Source organism: Rhodamnia argentea, chromosome 5 (assembly GCF_020921035.1).
Source record: "Rhodamnia argentea isolate NSW1041297 chromosome 5, ASM2092103v1, whole genome shotgun sequence".
In the NCBI taxonomy this organism is placed as follows: Eukaryota; Viridiplantae; Streptophyta; class Magnoliopsida; order Myrtales; family Myrtaceae; genus Rhodamnia; species Rhodamnia argentea.
The window spans coordinates 4337854-4353199 of NC_063154.1; the positions used below are offsets into that span (position 1 = coordinate 4337854).

Sequence of the window (15346 nt, forward strand, 5' to 3'; positions counted from 1 at the left end):
AATAAAGGATGGCGATTAATCCGATCTTTGTGAACCTCTTGATCCAGATAGATCTAACCCCGTGTGACAAACTAAATGCAAGAAGTTATACGATGTCATCGCTCACCTAATGACATTGGCATAACAGGAGGAGTCCACACGTCTGCAGATCTGCAGAAAAAAAAAAAGATATCGATGCATTGGCGATGGGTTCTTGTGCTAATAATCAGCTGTCGCTGTTAGCTGGTGACTGCAAGGCTGTTCAGGTCAACTCTGTACAGGATTATGGGGTTGCTTTGATTTGGGCACTTTAATATTCATGAAGGTGGCAATTTTCTTTAAAGAAGGAGATTAAGAGCATTCCCTGGCCACTCCCACCCACTTCACTCTCTACACATTCTACAGCTTCTTAATTTTTTTGGTATTTGGTGTACTTATTTCATTGCAAGGAATCTAATTGAAGTTTCCCTGCCACCTCCCTACTTAATCTTGCTTACTTTGGGAATGTCCAACATGATTAAAAAATAAGAAACGCCTTTCTAGTTTGAGGGATTGGTCTTTTGCCCCATTTTGGCATGGCGACCGGGGGTTTGCTGTTTGATTTTCCTCTTATTAACGCGTTTAATCCACATACTAATCACGATATTCAAATTGAAGATGATACAGTAACAAGAGATGAGATTATATTTGGATCCTCGCTTGTTGGGGTTGTAGGTTCTGAATCCATATCGAAGCCTGCCTTGGTTTTTTCCTTCCTTTTCCTTCAAAATATCATGTGGGGAGGATGGTGCTTGATCAAGCTAACTGATGATTTGAAAGATTGCGACCCTTGAATTGAAAAGTGTTTAAGCTAGTTAAGACATCGTTTAGTATCTCTTCTATAGGGCCATAAATATGCAGCTCACCTATCTATATTGACCCCGTGGAGTTCACCTCAACTTAAAATGCTCTCGCTTTGTCTAGCCCCATAATCAAGTTTAATCGGCTTGGTTGTCAAACTGAGATCGTAAGCATACATCCCCGACCGAGTCATGCTGAACGTCCAACCCGCAATCAATTTCCGTATACTTAGAAGAATCTAATGAGATCGACCAATTGCAACAAGGCAGGCGACGTCAAAGGACGTGGGTGTTCACACATTCTTCGTGCACTTTGATCGGTCAAGTTCACCGATTTAGGCCGCGAGAATCTAGGGTGATTGTAATTTCTGGTTCACTTTCCTTTTTGTTTGCTGCTGTGCAGTCATACTTGTGGACTGAGGCAAGGTGTTGCAGTTGACCAAAGAATTATTAGGTCATAAAATACATTTTCCATCCATTCCCTTCCACATTCCTGTCATATATGGGGGGAGTGTTATTGAACTTGAGGCCTTTCGGTTGCTTAGTTGCAACCAACATGCCTGTATTGAGTGGCTCAGAAGCCACTTATTCTCTCTCTCCTCTCTCTCTCTCTCTCTCTCTCTCTCTCTCTCTCTCCATGGATGACTTGTGAAGCAGAAAATGGAACAAGAAAGACATAAAATAATGGAAGAGGTCGGTTCTGATGCGTATTGGGTGGATATGTTCTTGCTTGTTTGTCTTGGGTACTCATGTCAACGGTTTCTTCCCAACCCTAGATCTCTCCTCAGCTTCACATTTTTTTTGCCATCAAACTCTCACATTTCATCACACGAGGTTCTTCAAGTTCTGATAGAAACATATGGGTTCTCACTTATAATTTCGTGTATGTCTTGTAATAAGAGAAAATTACCAAAAAAGTCATAAACTTATTGTAATTATGCCAATTCAATCCCAAACATTATTTTTTTCTTATTGATTCAGCCATAAATCATTTGCATTTGCGACAATTCAGTCCTTTCGATCGGCTTTGTCGTGAATAATTTTTTATAATACTTTAATATTTTTTCAAATTATTTACTTATTTTTTTTCTCTTTTTTTTTTTCTCCCCTCCTTCTTCCTCCAGCCAATGGCTAATCCGGTGACTAGCCAGACACAAGGGCCTGCGAGGTGACCTTGCCAGCCACCGGCGATTAGCACAAAAATGCACCGCAGTAAGACTTTTTCTTAACGTCAATGTCATATAATATGGAAGTAGAAAACGACCCAACAAGCTTATTTGCAGGTAGCTATATAGCCCCACGTTAATAAGAAAAACCCAGGAAAAATATCTGATTTTTTTTTTCTTGTTCCTGTATAGTTACAGATTTATAGTCAGATTAGTGGAGGAATAATAGAAAATTCCATGATGAATTGGTATTCTTTGCTTCAGCAGAGAACCCACTTGTTGGAGTGGCTCTGGCCACTTACGTGCTTCACACATTCCACGACCCAATCAATAATTAAACGAAAAGAAGAGGTTGTTCACGCCAAGGAAGGAAGTCCCCCTCCCTTAACTCGTCATGCACGCATCACGCCAAACCCCTAGTGAGGCCGAAACTGAAACTTACACAATGTCCACCACATAATCAATCTTCAAATTTAGCTATGATATTTCTATATGTACACATTCAATTACCATCCTCCCGTCATTAGAAAAAAATGAAAGACACAGAAAGATCATGCAATTGTGCTTGCGCAGTTGGATTGTTAGATCGAGCGGTCGGATTTTTTTCTTTTTTCTTTTTTGTAGTGTGATTAATGGCAACAGTTATTTGCGGATAATAAATGTGACATCCCAAGATTAACTCACTTGAGAGATTGTCCGCTTTGGCCCGTCCGGTACCGAGCCTCACGGTTTTGTTCTTCGGTGTATAGGTAGACACTTTTCCTGGAGTTCACCCATCCTAGTAGAGCTCTGATCTGAGCACGCTTAATTTTGAAGTTTCAAAACAAAATTTGTTGTTACGCCAAAAGGCGCCTGAGCGAGTTAATCCAAGATGTCACGATAAATCAATGGATTTGTGCAAGATGGTCGCCCTCCTTCGCTGGAACAGCACCAACCATCCACTTTACATAGTTTCCCTCAAAAAAGAATATGTCCACACAGAGCCGCTTTATATCAAGTCAACATCAATGATTGCCTGAAATTAGTAACGTGGGAGCGGTAGATGAGAAGGAATTCTTAGTGTGGTTGGTGTTGAGACGTGAAAAAGGTAGTGAAGAATGTTTATGATGCAGATCATTTTCCAACCCCCCCGACATTAGAGCCGAAGATCTCGAGTTTGATTTCGCATGGTTTTTTCCTTTTTGTGTTGCCCATCTCGTAAGCGGAATGGGGGGACGTCGTGACGGGCATGGGGCGGGCTATCGATCCGACGGTATCTTGAGCACGTCCCGGCTTGAAAGAGCTCTATGTTCATGTAGTCCACAGGAGAATTAGGTAATCTGAACACGCTAAAAATTGAGTTTTAGGTGACGTGGGTGGAGTTGCAAGCTCATATTGATGGTTGGTTTTTTTGCAACCCTTGTGTGAAGGAGTGAGTTGGCAAAGTGTGAGAAAGAGAGTGTCAAGCGGGGACAACACATGAATCTGCATTAACCAACCCTCAACATACACAAAAAAAATTCATATCCCACCAGTAATTTCAATGATAGCAGACCACTCATCTCCTAATTTTGCATCTTTTCTGTTCAGATTGATGGTGGTTTTCATGGGTCTCTCTCTCTCTCTCTAGCTTATTTTGTGGGGTGTGGGGGTGTTGGGGGGAGTGTCCATGTCCAAGTATAGAAATTGCTATGTGTATAAAACAGGACTTGAAAGGGTGTTGGAAACTCAAAGAAAAGATTTGAGGCGGACTAATTCACACAGTTTACTGTTCCATTGGTGGTGTCAGCACATCCCAACATGACTCCAAATATAACTTAAGACTTCCCTTCCCTCTCCTTAAGAGCCTCTCTGTCTCTGTCTCTCTCTCTCTCTCTAGTGGAGGAGGCATACCATGGAACCCTCGGAAGAAGCAGCCCTTGCCCTTGGAGGTCCCAAAGAGCACACCCAGATCATCATCAAGGGCAAGCGCACGAAGCGGCAGAGGCCGCAGTCGCCGATCCTTTTTGTGAATGCCGCCGACTCGCCGATCAGCTCTGAAGGAGGAGATGGGGATTGCGTCGAAGACGGCGAGGGCGACAAGGCCGCCGACCTCTCTCCCTCCACTTCTGCCAAATTCCACAGCGGCTGCACCGAGGAAGAGGAGGACATGGCCAATTGCCTGATCCTCCTAGCTCAGGGCCAATCCAAAGAGCCCCCTAGAAGGGTTGTTGTTCAGGAAGACCACGACCATAGCAATAAATTCAACAGCAAGAGGTACTTGGAGGGCTATTGTGTCTATGAGTGCAAGACTTGCAACAAGACCTTCCCTTCCTTCCAAGCCCTAGGTGGTCATCGGGCGAGCCACAAGAAGCTGAAGTTGGCAACAGCCACGGCCGAAGAGAAGCCGCCGCTGTATAAGCAATTCGTGTTCTTGCCATCCTCGCCAGACGAAGGAGGAGGAGGAGAATTCAAGAAAGTTTCGACTTTCCCTCTTGGGAGCATCAACATTCATGGGAGCAATGGTAATTGCAAGAAGCAGGCCAAGATCCATGAGTGCTCCATCTGCGGTGCGGAGTTCACATCGGGCCAGGCCTTGGGAGGCCACATGAGGCGACACCGCCTGCCGGTCGCTGTTGGGGCGAAGCCAGAATCCGACGACGAATCCATGCGGCTGAGTGCCAACGGGCTCTTGTCCCTCGATTTGGATCTCAACCTCCCGGCCCCGGAAGAAGAGAAGTGCGATCACTTGTTTCCCTTGAGCTCCAAACAACAGCATCATCATCAGAACCAATCTCATCCTCCCATCTTCGTCTCGGCTGCCTCGGCAATCGTGGATTGCCATTACTGAGCAAGAAAATCAATTCAAGGTGATGGGTCAAGTCAATCACAGCTCACGAATTAAAAAACCATGCGCGCGGGTCCGTGTTAATTTTTCCATGGGCTTTAGTGCATCTAAAGTTTGATTTATACCCAGATTTTCCTGCCATCAATTGTGGGGATGTTACATGTTAGATATTCAGAAATTTACAGGGGCATTCAGTTGATTCTTTGGTTACATGTGTATCTTGATCTGGGCTGTTTTGCATGGAGGTCAGTTTCTTTTGTCCAAAAGCAAAATTTGCTGGTCATTCATGGAAAGAGCATGATGGCACAGAACCAGCTTTTCTCTTCTTCCTTTTGTTTTTCCCCCCTTCTTACACTTCTTTGTGATCGACTTTTGTTTTTTTTCCAGTAGGTAACAAGAATGCCAATGTCCAGATCAGAGAGAGAGAGAGAGAGAGAGAGAGAGAGGGGCTTGCTTGGGGTTGTCACAAGCACCAACCAGAAGTGGTGGCTTAGGTTTCATTGTTTAGAAAGCAAGAAAAGCCTCTCTCTCTCTCTCTCCAAGAATAGAATATGTGTGTGTCTTTCAGGAAGGACACTGAACAATGCACTTCCCTGAATCCACCTCTTGTCCTTTTCCTCCTATAACAAGCAAGCGCATGAGATTAAATTTGAAATGATGCCCCCAACTTGTTTTCCTCTTCTAGCCTAGCCTGCAAGGAATGCACCATGCAATACTTTTTTTTACTAACAAGAAACCAAACCTCGAATCCATTAAATACGTGCCAACCTCACGAGATCAGGGTAAGAAGCGAGCCAAAGTCCGAGCCCGAGTGGGCGGTCCGACCTCACTAAGCTCATAAGTTCCATCTCATCTCCTCCCGTTGGAAAAAAAACCCGGATGATATATCTATCTATCTTAGAATTAAGCTTAACTCTCACTTGGTTCCAATCCCTTTTAAGTCTGCTGACCTCACATTGGCCGTGACCTACGTCCTTGAAGCAGTTAAAAGATATCGGTGGCTGACAGTTTTTCTGTGTGGTTAGGCGAGAATATCTATTAGGAACAAGTAGGGATTAATGAGGACAAAAACAAGGTACCTAATCTTTTTTTTTTCCAGGCATTGTTTAAGTGGCATGAGCTGTGTGTTATTAAGGGGTGGCGGGTGCGTGTCTCACTCAACTTACATAAAGATTTAGAGGGAGAGAGATTTCCTTTTCTCTTTTTTTTTTTTAAGGCTTGTTAATGGGTACGGATTAAGTTGAGCAGTTATGGTAATCAGGGGGATGTCCTCCTCTCATTTAGCCAAGAGGGAGGGTTCTCTTCTTTCTTTGTGAGGTCCCCATTGGATAATGATATGCCACTGTTCCGAGGTAACGGGGATCGGTTTAGCGACTCGGGAACGAACTTGTGTGTGTGAATTATACGTCTGTACAGACTTAGGATGGTCTCGAAGTTCTCGGTATCCAACGGCAATTCGATGGACAATTGGCTTTCTGAAATTGAAATGAAAGAAAGAAATTCTTTCTTTCCAATAAAATAAACCCTAGTCGAGAGTGGAATAGGTGATCCTCCGATTGTTTCACATAGGCATATCTTGACATTCTATTTTTTTAGATTATTATATCTTTTCTAAGGATAAAGACAATAGAAGATAGAATAGGTCTTATTATTCATACATCTTAGGAAGATTGTACTGGTACTTTTAACTGCGTGACACGGATTTGATTCCACACTCCTTATGAATGGAGACGGTTTTGTGTTGGGAGCGCTCGCTTGGAGTTCGGCTCTCGTCTCACCAAGTCAATCAGAATGGTGAACTTTACTTAATTATTTAAGGCGGACTTCCTCCTTATTAAAAAAAAAAACTAAGAAATAAGCATGTCGAGTTGATGAAGTTTTTTTTTTTTTTTCAAATATTGGGACTCGGTGTCTTTGACAACGGTGGAGTGGAAAAACCAAGGTGTGTTTGTAAAATGAATACGTGGACGTGGTTAAGACTGGTGAATTTCTTGAACATGAGTACTTCTCTCAAATGATTTTGTGGATTTAATATAGGGAGCCGTTAATCTGATCATGTCATGTTGTCCAACGGTGGGACGGTCTGCTCATAGCCACAAGTTTGTTTCACTGATGCAAAGTTTTGTTTCAGCCACAAATTTATTTTTGTCGAGCATAACACTTTTTGTGGCTGTGAACAGACCGTCCCACCGTCAGTCAACATGGAACTGTCAGGTTTGCATTTGCCTTTGATATATGAGTTGGCGACTTCAATATAAATTGGTATGTTACCAGAAAAGTTAGTAATCCGGAATGGATTCAACCAATCGTTGAGGTGATTCAAACAAGAGCACGAAACAAACTAATTGGTAAGTTCATTCAATTTCTTTTTTTGATAACTTGCTCAAATTAAGGTTTATGATTTCGTATAAAAGTTGGCAAAATCACAAGAACACAAGTTTAGTCACCTATCTGATTTTTAATCATCAACTACGAGTTCGTCTGCTGTATAAGCAAGATGGTCACCTGGACCATCACTAAGAATGAAAGGTGTAACAATGGCGGGAGAACCAGCCCCTTAACAAATCCGTCGTCTGTCTTTTCTCTTATTACAAGATCATACAGGAACCAAATGTGCTGCGACATCGAACTACGAAAAACAATGATCTGTTGCGCTGTCCGTTCGCTAAAATTCTTTTGTGATGATCATCACCACCATGACCATGGTGCAGGTGCAGGTGCAGGTGCAGGTGGTGGTGAACCAGTAGGAGCACCAGATGGCGGGAGAACCAGCCCCTTAACAAATCCGTCGTCTGTCTTTTCTCTTATTACAAGATCATACAGGAACCAAATGTGCTGCGACATCGAACTACGAAAAACAATGATCTGTTGCGCTGTCCGTTCTGCTAAAATTCTTTTGTGATGATCATCACCACCATGACCATGGTGCAGGTGCAGGTGCAGGTGCAGGTGGTGGTGAACCAGTAGGAGCACCAGATTCACCAAATATTCCTGCAATGGAATGGAAGATTCACAAATCTCATTCGAAACCGATCATTGAGCCACCAAAATTAGTCAACCAGAGCTAACTTGTGCTGAAATCGAAAGGAAAAAATAAAAAAATTCAAGTAATTTGTACTACTGACCGCAGAGGAGGAGATTATCCGGTGGCGGCTGCTCCTTGGCAGGGTTCGGGTCAGGGTCATGGACCCGGATATGGAGTTCTTCACCCAAGTACCAGTTCATGAGATGCTGCGATCGGAGATTCCACATTCCGGGGTTGTCGAGGAAGACGTACACCGCGGTCCACCCTCCTGGGTACACTTGTGTGGTCGACCGGACCACGGGATTGTGCAGGTTGTAGCCAGCACGAGCGCCTTCATCCCAGTTTCCGAGACCAAACCTAGAACATTTCATTTGCTTTCTTCCATAAGTATCATTTGATCACGTAAGATTCAGCCTACGTAGCTAGAATGTTCTGATGATGTAGATACGAATGTTATATGCTACTGTAGTACTCACCCAACAACATAGAAACCGAAACCGTCAAGATGCCATGAATCCATGGCATCCAAATTATTCTTGAACACGATCTCCAACCACCCTTTGTGGATCCCTGACACGACCGAAACTCCACATGCGGCGTCCCTGTTGACTGATCTAGTTGGGAATGCGTTTAGCTGATAAATTCCCGATCCGTTGAGGAAGTAGTCCGCGAGCTTCAGAGGGGTATTAAGGGTATAGTATGATACGTTGTTGACAACATAGCGAGCTGAACCTTCTATCTCTTCAACGGAGTTCTGCAGAACAAAGGTTTCGGCCAAGGTCACATTCGACACATTGAAAGTCCCTTGTGGGTTCGGCCTGGCAGCACCGGCAGTCAAGTTCCACCTATATACGCATTCATCAAGGACTTTGTACTCGTGAGATACTGAGAGAAAATAAACGTTTCACGTCTAACAATGCAAATCTAAGGTTGTTCTACCTGAAACATCAAACAAATTGATGAAAACTTTTGGAAGAAAAGCACGTCAAATGATCACGATTAGTAACAAAACTGGCGATGCGTTCACTGTGGGATCAGTTTACCTTATAGATCTAGCCTGATTCATTGTGAAACCCCAATTGAATGGATCTGGTCCGGCCGGCAAAGGCCCACCAACTTGGGTGAGAGAATTGGAGTAGTGTAGCACTCCAACGCCCACAAGGCTGCTTGAATCATGGACCCTGAACATTTTAGGAGTCGCCACCATGTAGTAATCCGCTTCGTCTTGATTGGCCGTCACGAGGACCGAGTAAGACTGTCCGACATGCACATCAAGGGAATCCACTATGATTTGGTTAGTGTACGAACCTTCCGTCTCCACTATCATCATGGAGTGATTTTGGATTCTAAAGTTCAAACTAAATGCATTGCCGACATTCGATATTCGGAACCTGTAAATCTTCCCTGTAGCCATGATGAACAGAATGAACTTCTTTAGATACAGCACTCACACCATAGAGCACTAACTGGGCTTTTCATTGTAGAACATGCAAATATGGTACTGGTGTCTTCTTTCTGGATCATACCTTTGGTGACATTGAAGGACTCGTGTGAAATCGATAAGGGGTGACCGTAAGGCCCCTTCCCATTCATTAGTATGGTATCGGGGACTCCTGGATATGCCACCAGGGGGTTTCTCATCGTCGATCGGATGAACTGCCAGAATGAATAGAACCATAAATTCGATGTCGTATTCATATGTTACATGGAATTCATAGGGTGATGCCAGAAAAAGTCTTAAGAACTGCTCAATGAAGGAAGAATTGGGGTGAAAAAAAAAAGGCATTACCTTGTAGCTGTCGTAATACCAGTCGCCAATGAGAAGGTCGTACTCCGCCTCGGGTTTGGGGAAGGGCACACTGATGACTACACGGTTGTTGACGCGGATCGCGCCGTAACCTCCTGCCGCTTTTTGGAAGTTGATGGAGGGGAAATAGAAGAAAGTGCCGATCTGATCCTTGGTCTGGAACACATAAGTCCAGTTTGTGCCTGGCAGTATAGGGCAGTTGGTGCCCGAAACCCCGTCCTGCCACGAGTTGAGCCTCTGTTGTATGCCGTTCCTGCAACCGACATTACCGGTTTGTCATCTTTAGTCCCGGACATACAGCCGAGATTCAGCTAATGTCCCTAGAAAAGGATCGAGCAGGGTATTCTATGAATAACTCGAGCTCGTACCATGTGAAGAGTAGAGGTTCATCCAAGTCATTGTAGACGTTGACGTGGACGAAATCGTTGGTGGTCGCATTGATCAACGGGCCAGGGAACATTCCGTTGATGGTAATAACCTGTCCATACATAGTGTAACAATCATCTTTACATTCTAGAACCACGAATTGAAAGACTTAATAATGAAACGTGAATCGTGGAAATTGCAATGTATCCCATTTCCAAGGCAACACAGAATTATATAACTTACTACTCTGATCTTTGTGGACTTTTATGCAGATTCAACCCAGTCTTATGTCTATGAACATCTGCTAAATGTCCAGACTGAAACATACGCTTAAAAGCACGGAAATTGGGGCGATACAGATTGTTGACAGGGGGTTATGTATGTTTCGATGCGATTTAGCCGGAGGATAAGAGGTTTTGATCAATGAAACAGTAGAGGCCAAGCGATGTTCATACCGGTTGATCAAGAGTAAGCGGCATGGCTGTCGCGTCGAAGGCCACGTGCCATTCCATAAAGATGTCAATGGCGCCGGCTCCAGTGCACAGCATAGCCACCATTGCTGCGCCCAAGATCCACCACCTGAGGTGGCCTGAAAAGGCCATTGCAGCGGCGGCAACACCACTCCCACCTGGGCTTTTTTCCACGACTTATACAAAGATGACAAAAGGGTATAGCTCGTTTCCGGAACACGACTCCCACTCCGGTATATATACACTGTGCGAACGTTCTTTCCCCTCGTTTTTGAAGTGTCCAACCGGAGAGACGGTGGAGCTTACTAAGATCAGGGAAAGAAACAGAAGAATAAAAGACAAGGCGAGGGGCTGTGAATGACCTAATATTGACAATTGGAGCTGAGCCACGAAGGTTCATAGAATTCTAGCCGGCTTGAGCATCGTTTGTGATCTTTGTTTTTCACAACCTTCAAGAAATAGTTTAGATGCATGCAAAGCTCTTCTCTCTCTCTCTCTCTCTCTCTGTACCATGTGACACAACTAGTTCAATAGTTCATCTCTTCATGTCATCGATGAACACAATGGAGGTTGTGAATTCACAATAGGTATGATCCGTCATTTTGTGTCTTTGAGGTTTTGGCAACCTGACCATGCAACAACACTAGCAGTAGCACCCTGCAGAACTTTCACCTAAGATTACAGTTTGCAGAATTTTCCCTATGACTAGCTTAAACTATTAGATGAAGGCGTAAGAAAAATTTCATTCATGTCGCACTACAACAGTCGTTTTGACAGCTATGTCAATCGGATGTGGGCTGATTTGGTTTACGAGGACTTGATTAAAGAGTTTGTGAAACTAGAGATACTTCATTAGACAAATTAAAAGTACAGAACTTTCTCTATTTACAGAAAAAAAAAACAAAAAACAAATCAATGGTATACAATATTAAACTGTAGCGCAGGAATAGAATCCTCCGACTCAACAGATTTTGAAAATATACCTACCATCAGATTTACAATGTACCCAGAATCATTCTTTTTAGTCAATTTTCAGCAGTAAATCTTCTGTCAAACATGTTGTATATTTGTCAACAGTATGTCTATATCACCTATCTGTTTTTGTATGTTGAACAATTATTATCTACGAACAGCAACTGCTTTGGCGAGGCGGTTGATCCAGTTCTCTCTGTTTTAGGATTTGCTTCTTCACTGCCACAGATCCCTTCTCTAGTATACTAGGCACCTCCATCATCTGTATTGATTAATGTTAACAACATCAGCATACACGCGCCAGTGGAACACGTTAATCAACTCGAACTCGTTCAAATTTGGTGCCAGTAAAGCATTTTCGTTTACTTGAAGAAGTACAGATATCACAATACGAATGTGGGAAATTCACTAGCGCAATCTTGGCGAGGCTCACCTTCTGTATAAGCTCCTTGAAGCATTGATTGACGTTCTCTCTAGTTTTCGCGCTACATTCAAGAAACGAACATCTATGTCTTTGAGCTAGATCTCTTCCTTCTTCCCTAGTTACAGCCCTTTCACTCTCCTGAAATCATCACATCATCAGAAGCAAGGTGGCTTCTCTTCTCTCGAAGAGAGGTATTACGGTCAGTGAGAGCCAAAGACCGTAACCTGGGGCATCGGCTTACCTTATCAACCTTGTTCCCAACTAAGATTCTGATACAGTCCTGATTTGTAGAGTAAAGATCCACTTCTTTTGGCCATATATCCGACAAATTCGTGAAAGTCTCTCGCCGCGTCACATCATAAACTAGATCAGATTACATGAAAGCATATGTTAGGCTTTGAAATCAGCAGAATAAATACGGCCATAAGCATGTGAAATCGTGGTAAAGCATGCTAAAAACTCATCTTCTCGTCTGAATGTTCTAATATAGTCTTTATGCCTTGCATCACATTCCACTCAGCAAGTATACCCATTTAGCCCGGGAATTTATCTAGTGGAGGATATAAATTTCAAACTAAGATTAAACAGAGTGGCACCACGAAGCACAGGGCTCCACAAGACACAGTGGCTCACCCAATATAAGTCCATGCGCGCCTCTATAATACGAGCTTGTCAATGTCCCAAACCTCTCTTGTCCAGCTGCACCGGATAATGATTGTTAACAACTGAAACTGCTATCAGATCGCATAATGACAACAACAGGAAAGGCCTGTTAGTTTATGTTGAATTCCAAATCCAACCGTCACATAGCAAGAGTTAATATTGACCACAATCAGCCAATCAAACCTCTTTGTGTAACATAAGAGAATTCATCGATGAACCATAGGCAGAGTGAATGGCCCTGAATATGAATGCATATTCCCAAAATACGAATCCAACTTGAATATCTCGACTTTCCAACAAGCACACTGAATTTTACTTTCTAGTTTGACTGGTGCAACTCAATTCTCATGTAACTAAGGATATTGAAAGGTTCACACAGGAAAAACTGACGCTAAAAGTAGAGTCGAGATTGATTAAAACCTGTAACCAACAGAGTACTGGTAAGAAAAAGAGATAAGAGGTTGGCAGTACCAGTATCCCAAATTGTAAGCTTCAATCTCTTGCCTCCAACAGTCAAAAGCTTGATCTTAAAGTCCACACCTGGATTTTTTCCCCCCAAAACCAGAATTTAGAGATTTTGTTTCCTACTCCTATTGCCAACAAGAAGAGGGAGATGCAATCACACTAGATATGCCAAGATTTGGAATATGCTCAATCACATTCAACAACATAAAACCTAGAGGATGAGTCGAAAGGAATAGACACTCTCTTGGATGAAATGGTGTCCAATTTCACCGCTGATTTGGTCAACACTGAAACGGATCTTCACTAAGGCGAAGAAAAGTACAATGAAATGGAATTTCCCAGTCCACACCCAACTGGCTAGTGTCCAATATAAGACCAGTCCTCCTCTTTGCCTTGCTCATATTCTTGGTGCTAGCATATTCTCAGTTCTACACCAACAGAATAATCCTAATGAACAAGAATCTAGAAAGTAGAGAATCACGTGATGGGGCCATGTAGTTGCTTGCTACAAAAGCTACAAACTTGATTGCAATGTGGGACATAAGAAGTAAATTCATAGAGGTCCCAGTCCTCACCATAATTTTAACAGAAAATCCCTGACCATCTCAATTCAATGTGCCCTAGCTACTCATACAGGCAATAGATAGGGAACAAAATCACACAGAAAGGAAGGAAGATCGATTCTGCTCACCATTTACCACATCCCTGAGGATAAACAAAAGATTGTTTCAAGCAACAAAAGCATCAAGAGCGAAAGAATAACCTCAGAACAAGTGAAGATAAGTTACTTCATTAGGGCCTTCACACATACAAAAAGATCATTCCTCACACAGTTGTCCATGATACCAGTAGAAGATTCAGCAGCACAAACCAAAAATATAGCCGAAAGGAGAGAGACTGTACTGTACTGTACCGACGGTAGGAGAAGGATCATGAACAGAGTTAGAGATGAAGCTGAGAAGAAGGCTGCTCTTGCCAACACCCGAATCCCCAATCACCAATATCTTGAACGAGTAATCAAAGCTGTTGTTCCAACCTTTCCCAGAAGAACTCATTATTCTTTTCCACCCTCAAACCGCAAAGAAAACACGAGATAAAGAACAGCCCTTTCCTGTGTTTTGCTGCACCGTCCTCTGTTTCCCATCGGCTGATCACCACCACTTCAAGGAACAGGGAAAACCCCCCATGATCCACAGAAAGTGTGGTAATCAGTGGGAAATTTCCTCTGCGGTAAGAGACAGTGAAAGAGGTTGGAGCGTAGCGAATGTTTTGCGGATGACGATTCCTCCAAGTAGTCGCAGAGCAGAAGCACAGCCTCGACCGGAAAATCGCAGGGGACACAGAGGTTGGAGCAATGGACAAACGTCCGTTTCATTGTTTGAACGGTTTTTTTATTTTCTGCTGGGTCGGGTCCACGCGCCTCTCTGCAGGCGCCCGCCCTTGGCTGTCACACCACGGACGCGCATCCACGCGCCGGTCTTTTGGCATTTAATGGCTTGTCCATTTGTTAATCAAAATTGATTATGAGGCTCAGACTTTCGATTAAGCTCGGTATAGAATATCTAGATAATGACTCGATGAGAGATCCAACGAATTAACGTGGCGAAATTTTTATATTATTGCTATTTCTAAACTCGATGGACATTTTTTTTCTTATAAGTTACTCTTTTTTCCGTCGAAAGAAAATTTTAATCCATTAATTAAGATAATATTCAATAAGTACATAGAATGCTTTTAAGCTCTCAGAAAAAATGAAAAATAGTACTAAAAAAGTCCTAAACCTATTACATTATAGTACCAATTCAATTTTAAACCTTTAAATTGGACCAATTTATTTCTAATTTTTTTTTGTATTGGTACCAATTTAGTCCGTCTCGCCAAGTTAGGCCGGAAACCGCTGATATGGACGCCAACCATCCTACATGGCAACACCGGTGCTAACGTGAATTTTTTTAATAATTTTTTAATAATTTTTTAATAATTTTTTTTCTTCCCCTTTTTTCAACCCCTGTTCACCGTTCTTCTTGCACTAGTCCCCCAAGCCAAGGCGAGCCTCGCCGGCCTCACTCTCGCCCAAGTGAGTTTCGGCAACGCCTTGCGAGATCTATGGCTGGCGGCTGGCAATTAAAGTTGTAGAACAGAGAACACTGGAAGAAAACAGGGGGAGAAAAAAGGGAAAATAATAAGGAAAAATAATAATAATTTTTTTAAAAGTATTTAAAATTTACACAAAATTTCACGTTAGCGCCGGTGGTGCTATGTAGAATGATCAGCGTCCATGTTAGTAGTTTCCGGCCTAAATTGATTGAATGGACTGAATTGATATAAATACAAAAAAGGTTTAGGATTAAATTGGTGCAATTG

The 15346-nt window shown here is 42.8% G+C and overlaps 3 protein-coding genes across 3 annotated transcripts; 1 reads left to right on the forward strand and 2 right to left on the reverse strand.

Moving 5' to 3' along the window:
* The first annotated feature begins 3541 nt into the window (after nucleotides 1-3541).
* Nucleotides 3542-5000, forward strand: LOC115751216 (zinc finger protein ZAT5-like). The gene has a single exon (XM_030688995.2). The coding sequence runs from the start codon at nucleotides 3858-3860 to the stop codon at nucleotides 4791-4793; it is 936 nt and encodes a 311-aa protein (XP_030544855.2). The 5' UTR covers nucleotides 3542-3857; the 3' UTR covers nucleotides 4794-5000.
* Nucleotides 5001-7579: 2579 nt separating this feature from the next.
* Nucleotides 7580-10649, reverse strand: LOC115754985 (monocopper oxidase-like protein SKU5). The gene is made up of 8 exons (XM_048279093.1): nucleotides 10444-10649; nucleotides 9991-10100; nucleotides 9605-9875; nucleotides 9342-9471; nucleotides 8859-9219; nucleotides 8292-8660; nucleotides 7916-8172; nucleotides 7580-7781 (listed from the first exon to the last, which is right to left on the reverse strand). Exons 1-8 carry the CDS (start codon nucleotides 10588-10590, stop codon nucleotides 7699-7701), a joined length of 1728 nt encoding a protein of 575 aa, XP_048135050.1. The 5' UTR covers nucleotides 10591-10649; the 3' UTR covers nucleotides 7580-7698.
* A 642-nt stretch (nucleotides 10650-11291) lies between these two features.
* Nucleotides 11292-14338, reverse strand: LOC115751225 (ras-related protein RABC2a-like). The gene is made up of 6 exons (XM_030689005.2): nucleotides 13896-14338; nucleotides 12989-13057; nucleotides 12488-12553; nucleotides 12096-12217; nucleotides 11864-11992; nucleotides 11292-11692 (listed from the first exon to the last, which is right to left on the reverse strand). Exons 1-6 carry the CDS (start codon nucleotides 14035-14037, stop codon nucleotides 11582-11584), a joined length of 639 nt encoding a protein of 212 aa, XP_030544865.1. The 5' UTR covers nucleotides 14038-14338; the 3' UTR covers nucleotides 11292-11581.
* Nucleotides 14339-15346: the final 1008 nt, after the last annotated feature.